At 36.3% G+C, this 24,247-nt stretch overlaps 1 protein-coding gene across 1 annotated transcript in view; it reads right to left on the bottom strand.

Annotated features, from left to right (window-relative positions):
* STK3 (serine/threonine kinase 3) overlaps positions 1 to 24,247 on the bottom strand; it is a 130,078-nt gene that overhangs the window by 70,622 nt on the left and 35,209 nt on the right. The window contains exons 7-8 of the mRNA XM_039706082.1: positions 3,280 to 3,417; positions 1,190 to 1,315 (exon numbers count right to left, since the gene is read on the bottom strand). Coding sequence (XP_039562016.1) covers positions 1,190 to 1,315; positions 3,280 to 3,417 — 264 coding nt within the window. The remainder of the gene's footprint in view (positions 1 to 1,189; positions 1,316 to 3,279; positions 3,418 to 24,247) is intronic.

Consider the following 24,247-nt stretch of genomic DNA (forward strand, 5'->3'; position numbering starts at 1 on the left):
GGGTTAATGCAAAAGACATCAACATTGCCCAAGCATTTAACATGTCCAGTTCAGAAGGCAATAGTACAGATGAAAGCAAGCTAGTAAATATATCAGATTTTTATGTCAGTAATAAATCAGTATCTTCAAAAATCAACTATTCAGTAAGTCAAGTCACACACATCAACTCTGCATGTCAAGTCACACAGAGGAATATTTCCTAACACTAAAAAAAATAATCTCAGTCTTCCCTGTCTGTTTATTACTGAGTAAGCAAATGCAATTCAGAGTAAACCACCTTTATAAAAAAAAGCTATCAATATTCTTAGAACAGAAAAAAATGCAGCCATCCACACTGATGATTTGAGATGCACAGAATCTGCTTGAAAAGTATTCCTATGTATAGATCATCACATAGCACTCTGTAACAAGGATTCTACAATTTGCTATAGGACAAACTGCATTTACTGCACTGCCGTTTTCTGTTTGCTCAAAGCTGTAACATTCCAGTCTCCATCTTCTCTTTGTGCTCTTTCTGAATGACCACACATTGTATGTATGGCAAGACACTTCTCTGAAGCACATTCTGCTGCACTCCACAAGACTAACCTGGAATAATTTATGTAGGGAAGAGTAAAAATGCCAGGAACACAGACTTATTCTTAACACTGCCAAACAATTCTAAATGCAACCTACTTATCACACAACCTGCTTCTGTCCTCAAACACATGCTGACAATGTCATCTGAAGAATGAAGTGCCATCACCATTTACATGTTACTTGTTTAAACCACACTGCAGTCACTGCTTACTGAGTGTCATCATTTACTATTCTGTGTATTGAACTTAAACAAAAAAACCCAAACACCAAGCAAAGTGCCCTGAACTAACAACTAAACCACTTGGCTAGAAGTCCACCTGTGAAATTAGAATCTTAAACAATTTTGGGGGTTTTAATGTTAGTCTGAATAGCTGAAGTTGACATGGTTTCTCTTCCTAGAAAAGCTTTTTACTAAGACATTTCATGGAATAGTACTGAAAACTGGCTTATACAGCATTACCCATAATTAGAGTGGAATACTCAAAATTCATACGCTTAAAACAACAAAGAAAACTGGTAAAAAAAGTATTTAACACAACCACAGGAAGTAGGGGAAAACCAGCAACTTATCAATAAAGTATAGGTGGTTATAGGAAAAATGGGTACACACCGAATTTTCTTCCTCCTCTTCTAGTTCTCTCTGCTGTTCCTCATGTCGCTTTGCCTTTATCTCCATTGCTTCAGTGATCAGGTCCCTTAAAATTGAAACTGGCTTAGCATTCTTAATAAATGTATGCTAGGGGAAAAGAAATCATTAAAATTTGTAATATCATTAAAGCAGTTGTGCTTCAGACTTAATTACAAGTCCTATTGAACATCACAGATTTCAGTGATAAACAGTATAGTGCATTACACAACAACCAAAATCTACACCAACATAACATACAGTATCTTTCAGTTGCTTCCAAACTACAATAACTAAAATTTTACTTTAACAATTTTTAATAACTGCAAGCCTTGGGAAATGCCATCACTTAATAACTGTTTCATGATTGAGGATACAATTTTCCAAAGAAATAGTGCAGAAAGTGAAATAGAGTGGTGATGATCTGACATAGAAAACCAAACTTTTTCAGATATTCAGTTTCATAATTTAATTAATCTTAACAAATTGAGAGCATAAATTAATGGCTCTAACCAGAGTATCTGTGGCTGCTTATTTCAACAAACCTATACTTGAAATGTCATAAAGTATTTCTTGATCTATGATGCTGAAAAGTGGAACCAGTAAAAAAACCCCTCACTTTTAGCAGGAAGTTTAATTTTTAATTCAAGGTCAATTAAAACATTACTTCTTCATTTAAGACAATGCACATTATACCATTTGCACATTTTACTGCCTAATAAACATCTGCTGTTAGAAAAAAATCTGATTTTTTGCATAATTACATGCAAGTACAATTTAGGCAAAACTAAGCATCTCAGAAAAATATTAAATATTTAAAAACTGTTCCATGAAGAACATAACTAATGAAACCTCATGCACTACATTATCTATAACTAAGCACCTCAGAAAAATATTATTAAATATTTTAAAATTGTTCCAAGAAACATAACTAATGAAACCTCATGCACTACATTATCTATCTCCTCCCATTATAAATTAATTCAATTACTCTCTCTTTCATTCCATAACCTCTCTTCATAAGCAGTACTTTCATTTCTATTCAAACATTTTGACAGCACCTCCAGCTCTATCACATATGCTTCAAACTCCAGCTGGGGAAAAAGACAACACAGACTCCTGATGAACAAACATAGTATCTGATTTTCTGGTCAGTAAGCATGGGAAAGAAACTTTAAACTTAAGTTTTTTTTCTTGTTGGTTTCTCTTTACTTGTCCACATCTGTATTCAGCTAACCATACAAACTTCACATCCTGGAGGTCTCACGTACTGGTTCACATATCACACAGACACTTATAACTTTCAATTTTTACTTACCTTGTGGTCTACATGTTCGTATTTTGCAACGTATAAAATGAAATATTCATATCAAGATGTACCAAATTGACATATTTATTACCAAAAACTACTTTGCAAAATTTTTGTTCTCTTTATAGTGGAGTTCACTGGAGCTTAAAATTTAAGCTGCTATTGCTAGCTCAACACAGAATAAATCTGCAGGAGAGTAATAGAGGAAGCAAGAGTCTGGCATACCCTGCCCTGCTCCAAAGGTCCACACTGCCAACCGTGGCTCACACGGGAAGGTGCCCACTTGGATGAACTTAGCCCAGGAACAAACTCATGGAACTGCCCATCTGCACCAGACCTTCCCAGGACACAGAGCCACCTGCCTGCTCAACCTGACACGACCAGAAGGAAAGATTGAATACACCCCATGCATGGTCCCCAAAGGGGTAACATGGGCTCAGTTCTGTTACTACAGTTGTCTAAATCCTGAGATCTACTGAGGGCCTCTCATCACAAAGCAAGGATCCAATATTAATAGCAAGAACCAGCCTTAAACTGTTTTGGTTTTTTTTTCATCAGCAACGAATTTTTAGAAGCAGCAAGAAGAGAAATAAAATGGGGGTAGAGATACAGGAGCTGACAGAGAAAAGACTACAAAACAAAAAAGAAATAAGGCATAATAACAGTTTAAATAAGATTTTTACAAATTTTCACAACATTTTGGTTTGAGGGGGAAAAAAAACCCCAAACATAAAATGTGGTTTTCCTCAGTAACTTAAATACTGACCTGTAGCAGCTGGGTTGCTGTAGCTCTTTGTTCAGGATTTTTCACTAAGCATTTCTTCACAAAATCTGTGAATTCATCAGACCAGAGCTCTGGCTTCCGGAAGGTTGGAGGGGGATTTGTAGGAATCATAAAAATAGCCTAGATAAAAATCAAACAATAGCAAGTCTAAACAAAACACATCACCACAGCAGCTGAAGCCAAGTTAAAAAAAAGAAATTGCTTTATCCACCTTTCTTATCAGGCTAAGAATCTGGAAGACAAATTTTAAGTATGCAAGGATTTCTACTCAGATCAAGATTCAGAAAGTAAATCCATCTGCTACTAATATAACTACTTCCCATCAGATTTTCTCTATTTAAACTGTATCCCATTGAGCACAAGATTCCTTATTTAATCTACTGCTGTTCATCAATCTGAAGAGATGATTATATTATTCCAGAAATTCTTAGCAGAAATGACAGCACTGCTTGTTTAAACACACATATAAAGTTGCTGTGAACAGTCAAGCTCACTTTCTCCTCTCTTAAGTGAACTTAGCTTTAGTTGAGAATTGCTAAGGAAATTTGGGAGGATTGCTATTTCCTTTTGCACTCATCATTCATCAGATAGAGCTTCAAAACTTGCTTGGCCAAGTAAGATTTAGATACACATGCTAAAAGACTTAAGGTAACACTAAAAGATGACAAATAAAATAATCAAGTAGCAAGTCTTACAGTACTGAAAATTTACATGAAACTGAAAATGCACCATTTTATCTATATAACAAAAATTTCTTCTGTTGAGAACCATATGCAGACAGATTTTTCAACTGGGGAAAAATATTCATCCTACACAAAAAAAAGTTTGTCCTACTCTAAGATTGTATATATTGTGCCATTTTTATATGATTATTTCCAGGTTTTCCTCTAACTAAACATACACACTTGTAGCAGGGGGAAAAACAGCCATACAACTCTGACAGACTACTGCAAAATAATGAAAATTTTTGAACTTTTGTATGTAATAAATGTATCCAATATCATCACTTAAGACTTACACATGGTAGAAACACACTATTCAGAACTCGGTCCATTGACAAGAACAACAAGAACAGGAACTATTATTGTCTTCTAAACCCAGGTTCAATTCAACCACATTTTCCAAACTCACAGGGAGTAAAAGTTCTTCATTTGTTTTTGTATGAGCATAGGCAGAAATACAAACCCAGAAAAGGGGAAAAAAATGATTCTGCACACTTTTAACACACTGGAAGCACTAGAAGCTTCAGCCTGTGTCTGAAACATAGACAAAAGGCAGAGAGAACTTAATGAGATTTTATCCATAGCTTCTGAAGAACTCTAACTGGCCTTGAAAGTTGCTTGAACTCATGCAAACCCTCATTAGAAAATTCTTCTCATATTCTGAAAATGCAAAATTATGTAAAAACTGTTTACTAACATTTTAATGAAAAATTAATTCAGTACTGAATAGTTGCTAAAAGTTTACAAAACTTGCCATTTTGTTTAATAAAATTGCATGCTACAACAGCAGCATTATATTTTCAGTGGGCAGCCATGCCAAATAAGTATATACTGAGATAGGAAACGTGGCACCCAGTAAGTGGCCTTATCTAATTCACTTGTGATGCAAGATTAATTGTCAGTACAAGTGAAGTGCTTCTGGCAAAAAGCAGTGGCTAACAAATTCAGCTGTTTCTGTCCTTGAAATTGATGATCTCTTCTGAACTTTGAACTGATGACTTTTGATCTTATCTTCAGCTACTCTTAACAGCCAACTCTGCAGTAGCTATTGAAAGCACACAGCTATTACAGAAGACTACCAACTTCTGTTTATGTGGTGTCAAAATGGGTACCTCCTCTTTGATCATAAACATTGACCTCTTTCCCCACAGGTAAGCAAAGATAAGTTACAGAGTCCTACTCAGCTCCACAGGTCTAGGAAAAATGTTTCCCTTGGCCAATTATTTTCACCAAATACACAGCAGTTAAGAACCACAGCAAAGACCTGACTTGTCATTCACAAAGGACAATGAGAAGAAAGAGGAAATTAGTGAATCATTCTTTTATGCCAGGCAACAAAAGCCACAAAAGCAGATATTCAAGTCTAAATCCATACTTATGCTTTGTACACTCATTGAAAACACCTACTTCAGAAATATGTATATCTATGCAATGCCTTAACTGTAGGTTTTCTTAAATCCTACTATGTCACATGAGCTGTATTAGCTGAAGAGAAAAATTAGACACATTTTTGTAATACAAGACAACATACAGAAACTACTTATTGTTTAGTCCAGCTTGGTAATTATGTCATGCACTTGCTAGCATGAACCTCTCCCTCCAGCTCTCATCACTCCATTCTATTAACCAACCTAAAATTCTGGGTTTCAATTCCATCTTCCCTCTCTACTACCTAATTTTGGCTTGCATATCTATTAGCAGAAAAGTTAAGCTCCTTTCCTCTTTCAAAACAGTCTATGATTTAGCTTTCAGCTACCTTGTTTCCTTTCAAGAGGCCTGCAAAGCAATTACTGGAGCATTACAAACCTAGTCCCAAATCTCCAGGAATAAAAGCAAAACACTTATCTGACAGGAAGTTATTCCTCATTTTTGCTTCCACTTCTTGTCCAAAAGGTAATTTCTATCCTAAAATAACCATATACACTTTTAAAACAAAACTAAGCTATTTCCATCACTCTGGGTGCCAATGGAAGCAGGAAATACTTGGGTTTTTTTTCATGTTTCTTTCATCTTACCTTAGATTTCTCCAGTCCCTGTGTTTTCCCAGACTATTACTTGTCGTATTTTTTTTACTCCACTCCACTTGTAATGTTCTCAGAAGTTTCCCACAGCTATTCATTTTAGTGTAGCTCTTACAGGGAGGCTGAGGACAGTACTCATACTTGTTAGGCAAATGTTGCTAAAAAGAAACATCAAATCTAAGCTACTATCCAGCCAGCTACATGGGCTGAACTGGCAGTTCCAACTGCAGGAAATGTTAGGAGGAAATTGTTCAACAGATGGGCCAGGTTCTGACATACTTGTGAAAGAGCTGGGGCTGATTCTTTTCCCTCTCCCACCCTCACCATCACCTTCGATATTGCCTTACATTTCTGAGACGGAAGGACAAATCTTACACACGGCAAATATACAACCAAAGAATTAGATTGTATGACTCAGTCTTCAGTCTTAACCATACAATCATCTTTTAAAAGAGAGAGAAATCTCTAAAGATGCAAGAAAGATAGGCTTAATCTGTGCTTGTCTTGACCTGCCTACAATATAGTTCATTTCATACTTAATCTGAACTGGTCCTTCCCCCTCTGAACCTTGAGCCCAATTCTACTTTGAACCATCTTTCACACATCGGTCTGAGGCAAATCCTTCCCCTTGCAGTGAAACCAGAATTCAGGGCAGATTATAATATATGCATGACAAAAGATGGGGGGAAGATAAAATCATTCAGGGCAGCCTTTGGGGCCACTTCTGAATTGGGCACCGGACAATCCAACAGTTTCTACCATACCTGTTCCCAGGTAGCACTTCTGTGCTCAATCACCAGCAGTTACAACTAAGTTGAATACCAGACTGAGAACCAGGTCTTAAATGAGAGCAGAAATGCACAAGTCAGCCCAGGATGTTCTTTTTATTATTCTTAAAGGGCCTAGTATTTTAAATTAAGTCCAGGCTGAAAACAGCGTTTTTTTAGTAGGAAGGTTCTTTTACGGACAATTTTATTGGCGTGAAAATGTAATTATGGTGATGATGATGAATTAGGAAACGCCAAAAGAAAAATGAGATGCTCATACACCACACATGGAAATTCCTAATCAGAAAATCCTTGCAGGTCATTCTTCTAGTCAGTCAGGGTAATATATCTGTATTTCACAGAGCCCACAAACACATTAAGTGATCAACAGCAATTTCATAGAGGTACCATGTCTTCTGGCCTTTAGTTCCTTGAATAACTTATCTCTATTACTTAGCTGAAATAATTTACTTGTAATAAAAAGCAGAAAACCTACCCCGAATCATAAATGCTACTGAAGAGGACAACAAAGACTTCTATATTGTGGTGATTTTATAATTTTCATGCTGTGAAGCTTCATTGCTAGAGTCTACAGAGAAAAACTTGTTTATAAACAGGGTAAGGATACATGACATCAGTTTGTGACTTCATAGTTTTTGGAACCACAATTATACTACTTAGTTCAGCAATCTACTGTAGGAAACAAACACCAAAACACATTTAAACTCAGTAACACATTTCAGAGTACAAAAAGCTATTTAAGTCTGGCAGTTAAATATTGATTACTGCAAAATTTTAGTAACTTTGGAAAAAAAGAATCACCTGAAACACAAATTTTTCTCTTCTTTGTGATACACATCATAGAACCTCCCTCCTTTGCTGAATAGCTTTCAAAAAGACTACTAAAACACCACTGACTGAGTTACACAACTCATCAGCTGTCTAAGAATGAAACATCAGCATGGAGAAGGGTAAAATACTAGCATATTCTACAGTGGATTTTCTTTGCTGAACATGTTTTCTTGGTGTAGCTTTTTGAGTTTTTTGTTTGTTTGTGTTTGTTTTTGGGGTTTTTTTGTTTTGTTTTTATTAATTCAGAACTACAATAGAACTACTACACAGTGAAAAATAAAGTTACTGAACAACATTTCATGTGTTTAAAGTCAAGAAAATCAATTCATAATCTGCTTCATAGCAGATAACAGTTTTATTTGTTAGAAGCATCCTAAAAATCTACAGCTTCCTCCTCCCACCTGCAAACACAGATCTTGATGAAGATCATCTAGTGTTTGCACACCTTTTGTGGAGAACTACAAACCAGTCTGGTTCCATCAGACATCTATCACATACCTGATCCAAGGTGATTTTTACTAGAATTATCAATACAGGATTGAATGCAGAAAGGGATAAGTGAAGCTTTAGTTTAGGGAACTTCAGACAAACAATAAATGACCAAATTTTTCATCCTAATGAGGGGAAATGTGTGTGACATTTACCATGCAATCTACTGTGTTTACTTTTATAGTTTGTAGTAATGGCCACTGATTAAACCATGTACACAATGAGACATAAGTTAAAATTACATTTATTTTATTATAAAATTACATATATTAACACTAGGAGCACTTGAAAAATAAAATAAAACACCATAGGGAAAAAAACCCAAACTGAATAAAACAAACCACAACTCTCACTGGTGGCTTAACAGCCATTCATTGTCATAAGCTTCCCTCTGGAATAATGACCTTTGATGATCAAATCAAAGTATGATTCACTTAAGACGTAAAGTAATAAAGTAATAAACACAGAGAAAAGATACATAATGGGAAGACTATTCTCATGATTAACACCAAAGATGGGTTACTGAAAGATAAGCTATTTATATTGACCTGCATATTTATTATTGCTAGTAAGCTCATAACATACTGACAGCATTACAACAGGTCAAGAATGTAAAGATACCAATCTCAAACATTTTGCAATAGTAAGTGCAACTGCAAATCTATTGAAAACAATCAACCCTTGCCTTGTTAGCACCGTCACGCAACAGAACGGTGCCTTCAGATTCACCTCTGATTTACTCTTCCTACTGAGGTGGGAATTGGACTAATGAACCCTACGGGTCCCTTCCAAATTGACATAATCTTTCATGCTAAAAAACTGCTTTCAATTTCAAAATAATATTACAGATCATTTGTTACATGACAACAGCTTGAACAAGTTAGCATTCTAAGGCCACAAGTTCATTCAGTTTGGGGTCTTTCATAACTGGTTTTAAACATGCTTATTTAGAACACTGATTTTTAAGTCCCATCACATTTCCTAACTTCTACCATATCCTCCACTAGTTTATTTAAAGGACAGAATTTATTGTACTGGCTGCTATGCAATTATCAAAACAAAGAGTAAGTTCTCCCTGCTAACTCAGCTAAACAGATCATGGTATCTGCACATATGCCTGTTCGTTATCAAACTGTTTTATCAGATGAGTAACAAAAATATTTATTGCCACCAATCTGCTCCCAGAACTATCACCTCAGCATGCTGACTTAGTGCCAGTTGATTAATTTACGAGTTTATCAATTTCTTTTTTTCCATTTTTCAAAGCTTCTTGAACTCTTACAACCCATCACTTGTGTTATCCAAAGATACCTGAAAGCTACTCAACAAATTACTTCATGGAATTGTCTGCAAAGACAGAACTTTGCTGATCTGCACTGACCTCCTTATGTTTGCTTCTTCTTTCTCCCTCTCCCTTCAAGCCCAGCAGACCTATCAATATTTCTCCAGACTTTATTCTAACATATTTAAATAATATTTGGGGAACTCTCCATTACTTTTGCCTGTAGTTTTTTACTATTATCTTGTCCCAACTTTCCAACTTCTATTTTGAAATTGAACTGTTTCAGTTTCTCTGTCCAATTCAGTAGTGTAATTTTGATTTCCTGCACTCAGCTCTTCAACACTAAATGTTCCTGAATTCTGCTATTCAACTGAACAATGTCCTTTTAGTTTAGGGGTGGAACCTTCAAGTTCCCACTTCATCTGCAAGGTGCAAGTCATTGATGTCAGTGATATTTCAACAGAAAGAAGACAGAGTCAGTAACCTGCTCCTCAAAATTCTTCCCTCCTTCAACTTAGATCCTTGAAAGCAGGGCAACAAATGCCTTTTCAAAGTCTGTAGAAACAAAAAACAAAGCATGGGAAAATCTGCAACCTTGTGAAGGTTTTTGAACCCTTCTTTGGCTTCACTGTTTATTTTTTTTCCTTTGGGCTTTTTTGGAGTGAGGGGGGCAAGTGTTTTAGATAAGCGAAATTTTTTGAGTGAAAACAAAAATAATTTCAGGGTACTTGAGATTTTGACTTTAAACTACACAGTCAGCTATCAGTTTTGAATTTTAATTGTCATTTACAGGAATTTTCAGAGGAAAGTGACTAATTGAAAATAATCCCTTATAGGTACTAAAAAGTGTATTAAACATTTTATTGAAAGATTATACTGAAAGTTCACATCCACAATAATTACAAGCCTACACATTAAAAAAAAAATTTAAAACACATAAAAATTGACATAAAAAATTTTAAACTCTGATGACTTTAAAAAGTCCAAGCACTAGTGGAAAACAAGACAGTGAAAGTCAGCAAGTCTTACAAAAAAACAGAAGTTTCAAACAGCTGAAAGGAACTACAGCATTCAGACACCATCTAGGACAGTATTTCTAATAATTTCATTTACCAAAAGGAAAACCTAAATGAGCTGAAATTTATTTCATTTTTCTTATTCTGAAAAGTAACTTCAATTTCAGTACCAGATGATCGAGATTCATTTTATCAGAGAGAGAAAGAAGGGTGCACTGCATGTATGTATCTGTGGCATTTTTAAGGTTTTATTTGAGGGGAGGAAGTGTTTGTAACTAAGGGGGTTGAGACAGGAAAAAAAAAAAGATATTAAACTACCTTTAGATTAGAAGTAAGTATCTGTTGTAGTGGTTTAAACTCCTAAGTGATTTTTTACTTAACAAAGAGTTGGGAAAACAAGTATTTTTAAACACTGTTGTAGAGGAGAAAATTTTTTGAGGGGAGGAAAAGTTTGTAACTAAGGGGGTTGAGACAGGAAAAAAAAAAGATATTAAATTACCTTTAGTTTAGAAGTAAGTATTTGTTGTAGTGGTTTAAACTCCTAAGTGATTTTTTACTTAACAAAGAGTTGGGAAAACAAGTATTTTTAAACACTGTTGTAGAGGAGAAAATTTCCTTTTGACAGTGATGAGCAACACCTGCTCTTTGTGAGGAAATCAAAATCACTGTAACAGAGAGATGGGGCCACTTCAGGCCAGGGCCCAATTCAAACCCTCAAAATTCAACACTTAAAGAGTCTCTCAGACTAAATTATACATTATGACAGATCCTTGCTCAAGAACTAGGCAACTCACTGCCTAAAGGATATCTCCCAGCCACACAGTGGCCAGGAATCAAAAGAGAATATGCCTTTGTGAATGTCAGCACCTCTCAACCAGAAGCATCCTGCAATCACATAATCACTGCTATCACTCCCATCACAGGATACATGAGATCAAGAACATGAGCTTGAAGCTCAACAACTTTTTCTTTTGTCAGCACTGAACTACTTTCTTATCAGTTACAGAACAAGGAAATGGTTCAGAAAGTGCACGAAGTATGACAGAACCCAGGGAATACTCTTGTGATTAATTTAGGCTTCTTTCACCATAGTTTGTTTTACTCTTGATTCAGTACTATCTTGAAAATTCACATGCATTATGCCTAGAAGGTTCCAAGTTTTTACCAGAATATGAAATTTACTTTCCCTCCAAGAAGACTCCAACAATAGAGCTTACCGTAATTAAAAAATATTTTCTTTTCTTCCCACAGTATTTTCTGCAGTTTCTGAGAAAACCAGGCAATGATTACATCCAGAGACATACTAACATTTAATGAGACAGGAAGTGGAAAAACTGCATTTGCAATTATATTTACCAGTAGAAGAATCAAGGAGTGAGTAACTTATATTTGTGAGAAAAAGCTGCAGTAAACTCACTGGACTTTAAATGTGAAATCTCTGACATAACCACAGACAGTAGTAATGAAAGAAGGCATTCAAGAAAATATGTGGCAGTTCTCCTTTATTTGGGGTATGTTAGACCTCCAGCAGCAGTTTTATGCTCAGTTTCAGGCATCGAACTTTCAGAGACGTGAACTGACCTAAGATGGTTTGAAACAGAGTAACTACAATGCTTAGATATTTAAAAAACATACTCCGCAAGAAAAGATTGAATGAGTTAGGATTGCTCAGTCTAAAGAGGAGGATACAGTGAGAGATATGGTAACAATCCCCAACATGTTAAATGCCACTTCAAAAAGGGACAGAGTCTATAAAGAACTGAAGAGGAGCTAATGAGTTTAAATTTTAACAAGGAATATTCAGGTTGCATGGTAGGAAAATTGCCAATAAACTACCCAAGAAGTTCCAGAACTTGTTGTTTTATTCCACAAAAAAAATAAAATAAATATATATATATATATAAACAAACACAGTTTCAGAACTTCATTATCAAAATCTGGGCATGTGTTTTGAAGATATTTTCCAGCACCACCGCCTTCTCACTTGACCTGTGATCATGTAAAATTAAGTTTAAAAACAAAGTATAAAAAAAAGGTGGTGGGGGGGATTGTCATGTTTGGTCAGCCTAGGTACAAAAACAGAATGACCACGTTTCACAAAAGAAACATGAAACACAAAGGAACAATGCCTTTCAACAGTGTTTGCTGCTTCCTACTTCACCTTTTACAACAACAGATGAACAGGTGACAGCAAAAGCTGACCACCAGCACAAAGCAAAACAATTCATTCACCTGCAGTGTGCAAACTAAGAACTACAATTAAACTGATAGATTACAAAATTCCAGACATTAAATGCCAACACCCTACTGACATAATGAAAACAACTAATTACAGATTTTGTAGTCTGTGAAAGGGTAATTGAGTTCTTACATCTTACAGTCTACTTTCACGAGAAGAATGAAAACCTCTCCTGTTTCTACTACACTGAGAGAATACAAGACTCAGTGGAGTTTCTTTCCCAGCTACCAGCTACATGCAAAAAACAGTGCTACTGTCCTTGCATGGCTAGTGCTTCCAATATTCTCCCTAGTAGTTTCAAATAAATGTCAGTCATATTGTAGAACCTTAAAGTCCATTGCTAGATTAGAGTAATAGCCAGATTTTTTCCTGTAAGGAAATGTAGTTGTTACAGTAAAACTATTTTTTCTATTCCATAGGCCATGATGCATTGTGGGAGGCATTACAAAGTAAAATCTGACATGTGAATGTCCAAATAAAAAGAGAAGTACAACCAAGGCACAGTATTAATTTCATAATTACACTAATATTACATTCTAAAAAACTTACACTTCTTTTAAACCAAACTGAATAGTACAAGGTCATAGTCAGAGTTAAAATTCAAATATACTGCCAGAGCTGACACTTCAGTTCTTCAAGGCACTGCATTAGCTTGGTATATGTAAGCACTGCTCTCTGGAACAGGGTGTGGAAAATTAGAAATTACATCATGGAATTCAAAAGCCTATTCAAAAGCCATGGAATTCCTACCAAATGACAGAGATAAAGCAATATACTAAGTTCTGTACATGCTATGTTAATCAATTTTTTAAAAAAATCTCTGAAATGGCATTGTGTCTGAGGAGACTAGAATTGGTAACAATTGCTCATGATTTAGTAAGTGATATAATATACATCCTCAGGAAGATTCCTCCAAAAACAGAAAATGTTCTAAAGAGAAATTGTACACACAAGAGTCAGATGCCATATATTTTTTTAAGAGACAGTAAAAAGTAAAATGAACTGTGAGCCAAAGTTAACTCCGTATCTTCAGTTTTATTTATCAAACTAAAAAATCTCTCCAACTTTCTCTTTTCCTGTATGAGACCAAAACTATGAGATGTTCTGTTTGTATTACAATTACACTAATTCAATGCAGGTCACTTGCATTTTACTGAATCCAGATGACATTTAGTAAGCTAAACACAGGCCAATTGGCTTTTTTTTTTCCTAAAGGCGGGGGCTGATTGCCGCTGGGTAGGTCATACAGTGGCTACAGAACACAATTGCTTGAATTACATTTTGACTTACATCAAACACAAAACTGAAGCTAAAAACTAACTTTTTTTTTCTGCCTGCCTTCTAGATTTCCCATATTGAAATGTACTAATTTAAAAGTCACCTCTTTCCACCCTGAGGTGATAGATACAAACAGATTCAAAGTTTTTGTTGTTTGTGTTTCTCTACTTAGTTTAAAAATATACATTTTTAATAGTCTAAGTAGTACAAACAATTTAGTTTCCACTTTAATTTTAATATCCCCAGTGGCTAACTAACCTTTTCAAGCCTGCTCATTTGAACATACCACAGTAAAAAAGAAAAACATAGCACCTTAGATTTACTGAGTACTAAAAATAAGCCTCTTCTATTTCTGCAACATCTGTATTCTCGAATCAACCTGAACTGCCATGTAATTAGCCATACAATAACCTTTACTGATAATGAAGAGAAACTAGTTCCAGAGGAGTAGGAAAACACTCAAGGAAAACTCCAAGAAAGAAATAAACAGTATGTCTTTCTTAATGTCTTAGTCATGATCAAGGGCTGATTCTCTTTTGACAAAAACGTTAGCTATAAAACAGTAGTTATGATCTATGCTATTAAAAAAACCCACAACAGTTTAGACTTAGTGAACCTGACTGCAAATCAGTCAGTGATATTCTTTCTAATCATGTCTGCCTGACCTTGGCATCTTTTTTCCCCAGAAGTTATCCACCTCCCAAGCCCTATTATCAATTGCTAAAATAAAATGTAATACATATTATAAAGTAGTAGCCGCATTATTTGTTTATTCTGTAACACCCTGAATTATACAAGTTAGTTATCATTTGTATCATCTCAAGGTTTTGTATCCACCTCTTATTGCTACCAATATGACCCGCTACACTTTTAACAAATTTCACCCAACAGAGGAAACAAAGCACAACACAACAGATTAATTAAAATGCATTACGCTAATGGCATCCAATGTTAATTAGATGTCCACTAGACTTGGTCATCTCCAACACTGCACATCCTACAGGAATTGCACACCCTGCAGGGAGTCATGCAGATAAACTCTACAGGATATCAAGGACATAGAAGAGAAAAATTCTTCATAATTAAGAGAAAAAAATCATAGCAAAAGATATTTTTGAGGCCAGAAAGATATACAGACACTGAGAGAAAAGATCTTCAACAATGTGAACTGGCCTTGCATCTATTTTCCTTTGCTTAAACCAAATTACAAACAAACCTGAAATAAAAAAAAAAAATAGCAAGCATCTAGAGTCAAGACACCCACATTATTTAGCCTGGAATATTTTTTAAAAATTCTTAATTGTTGGGGTTGGGTCTGTGGTCTGTGTTTTACTGCCCTGTCCAAACACTTACTGGGCATATTTTTTACATTTTTGTTAGGGTCTGGTTTAACCTACTGCACTTTGTTCCATTTGAAGGCATGTATCACAGCTTTTCTACAATGACTGACACTGCAGAGAAAAAAAAACAAGTGAAAGGAAAGCCCTGTTATTACAGGTACACACAGAAATAACAGTCCTTCACAAACTCTTTAGGAACAAAAATCTATAATCTATACGGCTGAAAAAATTATAGTTTAGCAATGTGGCTGTTGCAATCACTCAAGTATGCAAACAATATAGCAATAGTTGAAGCACTGACCAGAAACGCCAATATTGTATAAATGGGCCATATCATACCCTTAATTCCTAGCAGCTTGTCCCCAGTTTATACAAAATACCTCAGGGCAGACAGGGGAAAGGATTTCTGAATGCAAAGGTTCTTCAAGACACGGCAGCCATATACAGTTACATGTAAATGGCCTTTCCTCTCTCCTCAAATGATACGTTAGCAATCATACTCCTGGCTCCACCAGCAATATGATAACTATCCACTGAGTAAACTGCATAGTTCACATGAAGCATCCCAAAAAGCATCTTCAAGACTCATCTTGCTTGAACAACCTCTGAATAGCAGGATACTTTACAACATATATATGTAACTACCAAGTGAAGGCTTTGCAGACCTAAGAAAGGTACACTCTGAAAATAGTGAAGAACTTGCATCTCTCTTGCTCTAATTGTATGTACACATTCCACTCAAGCAGCTTCACAGAAATTCCTCTATCCACCCTAAGAGTATCTAGAAAGCTCCCTTAGAGCAGAGACAATAGAAGCAAGAAATATTCCTAAGCAAGTAGAAAACTAAAGCATGAATGACATCTATGTCACCTGAGGGACACATGCAATTTGAAAAGAGTATCAGCTGGTAGATTCCCAGCATAAGAAAATAATAACCTAATCCCTATGAAAGTCCGCACAGAGCCACAAAGTTAATCAAACTCCTCCATTCCTCCTCAGATGCAAGGTCAACAATAAGGAAGACTCTATTAAAAGGTGCAGGTTGAAGGAAATTACTACAGATAGAAGAATTTCTGAGGGACACCACAGTCACAGAATGGTTGATACTGGAAGGGACCTCTGGAGGTCATCTTGTTCAATCCTCCCAACCAAGCAGGACCACCCAGAGGCTGATGCCAAGGACTGTGTCCAGATGGCTTTGGAATACCACAAGTATGCTCCAGAACACTTCCTAGCTGAACAGGGTTCCTAGCACTCAAATAGAGTGGGGCTGAGTTAGAACTTCCTCTTGGAAGATAAAACATGGAGAAGTAACGCAAGTGATAAAAATCCTAGAGAAAAAGCTTGACATGAAAGAGGAAGAATCATTATTTCCTGTGGATTTCCAAGGCAAAAAGACCTCCTTTGGAAGTTCCCTATCTCAAAGGGTAAGTTTTAAAGCATTGTTCCACTCATGTTTTCCTGAAAAGTGTCAGAAACTATTCCTGACAAATATTACACTATTGAGCTTAAGGAACAAAGACCTTCAAGGGACTTGAACACAGGAACACAGTCACAGGGACTTGAACTTCACCTGACTACTTTCTTTCTCAGGAGACTGATCCTCATCTGGGAAAAAGCAATCCCCCTCACAATATCACTCCTCTTGGTCATCTATACATACAGTAAGGATGTATGGGCCACAGAAGAGCTCCTATGTCTAAAGTTTCTGATGTGGATGGATGATGAGAGGTAGATGTCCTCACTGTTAGAAAGGACAAAGACTGAAGTTGTACCACGCAACTGGAGTCTCAGACAGATTCTCAAAGTCACCTATAAGCTAGCACAGCATGAATGTGAATTCCAGACATACATCCCACTCATCCAGGCCAAAGCAATATGCCAATATAAAACAGGGCCATCATACAACTTTGCATTAAGAGTGCCATGTATTTCAGGAACACTCTTTCCTCTGTCATTGTATTTAGAGCTTACGTCTCGTCTCTGTAGCCCTACACATTTAGCTGAACACCAGTGTGCACAGACCTGAGCTGAACACCAGACCACACTGTGCACCCAAACCTATTTCAAATCAGAAACAAGAGCCACTGATTTGGAGGACAGCAAGAGGTGGAAAGCTGCTGAAGACCATTGGTTCAAACTTCAGGTAGAGAAAGACTGGGCACACTGCTTGAAGACACAGCACTCAACCTGAAAGCACAGAATGCAAGTCATAAAGCAAAGGTTTCCCCAGAACAGATAGCAACACCAGAAAGCACAGAGGGTGGTATCCTAATCATTCCTCCTGCAGTTTCTCTTGGCCACTTACATGGAATTATGTGGGATGATGGACTGAAACAATGACTTGAAAGCAGCACAGCACGCTCCAAAGAGTCTGTGGCACTCCTCTGGCAGAGCTCCAGACACTTCATAACCAAGACCACCACCAAGTCCCATGTCTAGCGAATTATCATCTTTGTCCATAAATGTTTGGGCAAAATATTTGTGAAGGAAACATCTTTCTTCCCACTGAAGACAAAAATTTGCCTTCAAAAATTAAAGAGAACTTAAAAACATAACTAGGAATGGCATAAAGATGATTAAACAAGCTACCCAACCAGGATAAAAGAACACTAACTTTGTAGAAATTCTTCACTTACTTCAAACAAGCCTTTATTTAAAGCAGTAGCAAACTCCACATTCAAGCCAATGTCAACTGACATACAAAAGGAAAGGGAGATGTGAGATTTTTCCACCTTTTCTTTACACAGAAAAATAAAGAGAGGGACTATGAACATACCTGGTACAGACTGCTGGGCTATGTAATCCCTGTTACACTCACACAGGTAATGATTTAGAAGTCAACAATATAAAGAGAAAAGTCAATTGCTTGAGCTGAAATTCAAATGCACATTAAACTAAGAAGCTGATCTTTAAAACAGCAGCAAAAGTTTCAGGCAGGATAAATCCAGGATAAATTTCTTCAGCGATTCAATATCTATAATTACATCTTTCATTAAAAAAAGAGCCAGATTGAAAGTCTTCATGTGAATCTGTCCAGCAGTACAGATAAACACAGGATGATTTACCAGGTTCTCTGCCTAATTCCACTCCAAATGACCTCTCTGATGTCCAATTGATCCAGAAAATGCATAAGAAAACTAATTTTCTACACAGTAGTTAAGCATTACTTGGGCACCCATTCTTGGCAGTAAAACTGAGAGTGTCTCGGTTTAGTATCAGATACAACTTTAAGTCCACTGGAGCTCTTAGGTATAAACATTTTGTGAAGGACTAAATAAAAATCAACAGTTTGCACTCATATGATCACCAAGAAGACATCCAAGCTGCTGAACAAACAATGCCTTCCAAGTGTTATTAAACAAGGACACTAAAAAATAATTAAACAAATACTCATTTTCTGCATGACTGAAAAGAGCCACTTTCAACAGGGCATTATTTGCAAATATATAGAATGAAAGAACTCCTCTGTGTCTGTGTGCCTGTGTAACTATACAGAGTTCTTTGAGGGATAAATCAATATGTAAATATATATTCCTGTAAATATATAGAACTAAGCTCTTTATAGATATTGAGATATGTTTATGGATTTTATATATACACAAATATTCCTCTCAAAGAACTAACTCCATAGATATAGATATTTTTAAAAACCCAATAGCAAAAAAAATTTGTTGTTTTCTTCATCTTCATTCAATGGAGGCAGGTTTCCACATGTCTGGAAATAGCTTGCAATCATGGAAAAAATACCAAGAATACAATGCTCATTTTTGTCTGAAAATAGCAAGATTCCTTATCATCTTCTAGATGCAAGTTTTTAAAACCTACTGCTCTGCCTCTGAACAAGATTTGCCTATATTTCCCTAGCAAGGCTGTTTGTACTGGAGATGAAGCATAACTCTACATTACATGAGCACAAGGTGCAGCAGTTAAGGAATGCTGAATTCTCAAAACACACCAGTCACATCCATTAGCTACTCACATGCACACCCTGAACACACTGGTTGCTCTCTTTAAGAAGCTGGTGCACAGAGATAACAAAATACAAAGTGAAACTACTACTACTGAAAAATCTGAAAGCAGAAGCTCATCCAGTGAAGGGATTGCCATGGCTGGGTTCTGATCTTCTCTGTGAAACAGAACTCCAACCTCTCAAGGAGGCTTTGCCAAGCTTCACTCCTGTGACTTGACTCACCTTTCTCTGCTTGCATGCAGGAGAGCTCCCCTTTGCCTGGCCAAAGCACCGGGGACACAAAAGGAGGTGGAAGAGATGAAAATCCATGTGGAAATTGGGAAAGGAAAGACAACATTCCTGAGCACATCTTGCTGACCTAAACAACTCAGACTAAGTTTCAAAATTTGGCTTTAACATATGGTAGAGAACCAGCCAACCATTACTCTGGCTCTAAACAGGGCCATTTAAAACCAACAGTTTCTAGAACAGATCCCTATACCTGCCAAATGACGCGAATTTTTTTTGAGAACCACTGTTTATACATTAAAAACATGGATTAAAAATAAAAAATCCAACCACACGTATTTAAACTGTCTGCAACAAGAAGTCAACTTCATTTTTTTTAGTGAATACTCAATCAATTTCTGTAGTTAAATTATAAATACACTTAATGATAAATTTAAAAAGAGAAAACATATAACTTAACTCCTACCAGAGGTTCTGTAAAGAACAGCATCCAAAACCAACACACTTACCTTTGCATATCACCCCACCAGCATTAGTTTTCTCTGCCATTTGGACTTAACACTCCATATATTCAAATGACTCCCTCAGTGAAAGAAAAGCCATCTTTGGTTGACCATCACTGGAATGGTTATTTGAAACTAGTAATCACACAATTCTTTCAATTCTTATCATATTACCAGTATTTTATAGGAAACAGATGTTAGCAGCACAACTTAGTAAGAATTATTGAACAACTTTTCTTCCAATTTCATAACAAATTAGGCAATGCTTAGTTGATGCATCTGAAAAAAGTTACAGAATTGCAAGCCCTAAGGCACAGGGCTGGTGTCATAATTTAAACCATCACCATCTGAAATGCAAAGGCATTAGAAACATAATGTTTTACTCTGTTAAACAAATTTCCCTTACAGATGAATTTGTTAATAAATTCTGAAGCCTCAATAGCAACCAAAAGTTCCCATTTTGACGTCAAAAGTCTAGTAGAATTCTTACAAACATAATACTAAAATTCCCCAGATGTTTATAAATAAGTAGTGAAATACAAATAAATAATTAAATAATTTTTTTAAACTAAAGCCCATCTTGGCCATAGCAATCATGAAATTATGATAGAGTTTTTGATTCCTATCATGAAAGTAAAACAAAGCTAGAGAAGGGAATAATGCAGAAGTCGAATCACCCTGTGTGCACACTACAGTAGCAGAGCCTGGGTAACAATTCTCAAATTTAAACAGAAAGCAAGATATTTTCAGTGCCTGGTTTTAGCTCCAGATTTGATGTCTTGGCCGCTAGTAATCCAGCTTACTGTCTTTAAAGTCACTCTGAGAGGCTATTTTTAAAAATATAACTGTCAAAGGAAACCAATAAAGGTAGAGACTTTTGTCAATTGCTGAAATTCTGGAGTGCAAAAATTATTTATTTTAGCAACATGCATCCAGAGCATCTTTTGATCAAAGTTGTGTTACAAAAAGAAAAAAAACAAACTTCCTGTGTCATTACCAGGTTTGGCAGTCTCCTTCTACTCACTATGTGTCTTCTCATAACCATCATTAATAAATGTGTAACAAATGTAATTATGATGTTCAGGATACACCTTCTTCTTCTGTTAACATTAAAGGTTAATTTTACAGGAAAAAAGTTCCCTTCAGACATGAGAGAAAGCTGAGCCAACAATGTTTTTATTTTCTGAATACAGGTAAAGAATCAAGGTAACATCCTAACTAGACTGTTAAAAAGCAGTAGGAAAAGAACATGCTCAGTGTATGAAACAATACCTGGAAGACATATATGACTTAATGGCTTAAGAAAATGAACATTATACCCACTGACTTCATCTGTAAGTACTAAGGGGTCAAAAACAAACTCTTATAGTATGGGCGTATTAGTCTAGTTGATTTTTATCAAAGTTCTTTCCAGACAACACTAAAGCAGCTTTAGGAATCATAATGTTAGATCAGAAACACCACAGAAGAATACACTATTGTCCTGCAGTAAGTCACTTAAAAAATTAATAGGTTAAATTTTGCATCAGCTAACTTAATGCTGAACTGAATCTTAATCTAACCAGAACATGCACAGTGTCAACAAGCCAGCAGCAGAAATCCTGTAGCATATGCTTTAGCTGCTTGGTGAAATGCACTTCTGTGTCCACACTCAGTCCAGGCACCGTGAATGAATTCTGTACTAAAGGTTATGAATTACAGCCTGAAACAGAATGTGTCTTCCACATGGAGAGAGGTAAACATGGAAACAAGCTCAGAGGCCAGGTTCATTATTTTGGGTATGTCAGGGCAGTGCACTGCTCCTGAGCTGGAGCCACGTCACATCCTGCCCTCAGCCAGACATTACTTTGGGTACAGAGGCATGTCAGGGCAGTGCACTGCTCCTGAGCTGGAGCCACGTCACGTCCTGCCCTCAGCCAGCACAGCTGTCAGAGGGAGCACCCCCCAACTTTTTAACACCCATCCAGCCAGACACGTCCTCTGACTTTCAGCCTGTCCTACTATTCACTCAGGCCTGCAGCAGTAAGACTTTCTCAAGCACCATCAGCTTACCATAATATTTCCAGTCTAAAAAGAACCTTCCAGCTACTGCACTCTCCACATATTTTCACACCAAGCAAGTGGCAATGCAACTGGTTGCTCCACAGTCACAATTTATACATGATGATTCACACGACTGCTAGAAGGATCAAGTTCTAAGAAACTTTGTGCCAATTTCCCTAAATAATTTAATTACTCTGACTGTTTAACAACAGCATGTTTTACAAATTAGGAACTTGCATATGCTCATTTTCACCACCAAGAATCAAATGCTAGCTACTTCTAAATATGAAAAAACACAGCTTGCACAAATTAGCCATATTATTCAGAGAAACAAACAAAAAGCAAGACATTTACAGTATGCACACAGTTGCTCCAGAGACACTCCTGGAGAAAACTGAAAGGGGGACAGTACAGGCAAAGTTCACTTGTGTGTGGGTGTACCTGCCCAGTGTAGACGTGCCCTCTGCCCCAGGTTAGAGTTCATGATTATTACATTTCTTAAGGAACATCCCGCTTGAAACACGACTGTTTAAACACATGCATGTCCATTTGCCAACAAATCTTGTGTTGATGATGCTACCTGTTTTACGTTTTCATAGCATGACAAAAGGAGCAGCAGCAGAGAAAATACTGGGCTGCCAGCACCAGGACACTGGGAAGTACTGCACCACAGGTACCCATGAACTCCATCAGAGGTACTCTTTTTCTTCTGGGAACAGATTACTTCATTATCTTCCAAAATTATTCTAAGTTTCTGGAGGAGAATGGAAAATGGAAGACACCTTAAACTTCTCAGACTGTCCAGTGTTCCTGTAACTATTACTAAAAGTCTGAATTGCTCCATCAAAACACCATTTTCTGTATTTAATCATCAACAATATAGCATGGAGCTCAGAGGAGGAGCTCCTCACAGCAGATGAGGCTTCTGTCAGTAGAGTTTTTCAGGCAAGTAGGTAATGATAAGCCGTGTTTGGAAGAATTATGTCCATGTTTGTGTTTCTGAAACACAAACTGATAATGTATTAAGATTTGTGGCATTTGGAACACCATATCTGTGACTTCCACAAGTTGAATTCTCAGACACAGTAAAGAAGCACAGACAAAAGCAGAATCTGGAGGTAACACTCATGTTGCTTTTGTTTCCCGTGAGAATGCAAATAATGACAACTTACATCTGGAAGAAAGATTTGGATCCATACAGCTTTAAAAGCAGACAGACTGTGTTATCTAAAAACTATGAATTCTTTCTCTACTTTTCTGCAGGTAGTAATTACAGCTTTTTACACTTTTTGAGACAGTGTATCAAAAATACTTCCTGTATCTCAATGCACTTTAAAAACAGCAGAACAATAAAAACTGGCATTAGTACAGAAAATTCTAATTTTAAAAAAATCACAAATTATATACCCAAATCATTTGAGTTTGTAAAGTACTGACTGTGTATTAAGGCTGAGTCTAAGTATTCAGTCAGTAAAATCAAAGGCTGAACCAGGCTGATTTCATTCTTCTCTAAAACCAGGGTGGTCTACAGGCAATTTTTGATACCACTGGTGTTGCCAGGGAAACAAAATGAAAACAGGTGCCATCAAACACAAATTAAAGATTTACTTCTATTTTAAACCACCTTAAAACAAAGTTTCCATAAACTTAACTGATACTACTACAAATTTGACAATACTTTATAACAAGAAAAGGATTATAAGTTGTCTTTAGACCATCAAGTTTTAACTGAAGCAAATTTAGACTGATTGGCAACCCTTCTTTTTAAATAAATAAATTTCTTCATTAAATATGCATCATCCTATTTAAAAATTACCTAGTGTACATTTTAAGGCAATATAATACCATGACAGAAACAGGGTACATGCAGTCTTAATAAGCTTTCTTCATTCCAAATTTCATCCACCTCCCAATCTAAGCATTTTTTTAGATTCTTTATGAAGTAAACAACCAGTATAGGCTCAAAGAATATAAAAATCTTCTGGTAAGTAGCAACAGAAGCTTAATATTTTCCTCCTAATTTGATTGCGGTTTTCTCCCACATGTTAAAAAAAAATCAAATATCACTTTAACTAAAATCCAAGTAAATACACTTCTACTTTTAAAGCTTGTAACAATGTGCTAAGAATTTGACAATACAGCAGTCAAGTCTCTAAAGCACTTCCTCCAGGTCAACTAGCTATACTGACAGAAAACA

This window comes from Passer montanus, unplaced genomic scaffold (assembly GCF_014805655.1).
Source record: "Passer montanus isolate IOZ18808 unplaced genomic scaffold, ASM1480565v1 scaffold19, whole genome shotgun sequence".
Classification (NCBI taxonomy): Eukaryota; Metazoa; Chordata; class Aves; order Passeriformes; family Passeridae; genus Passer; species Passer montanus.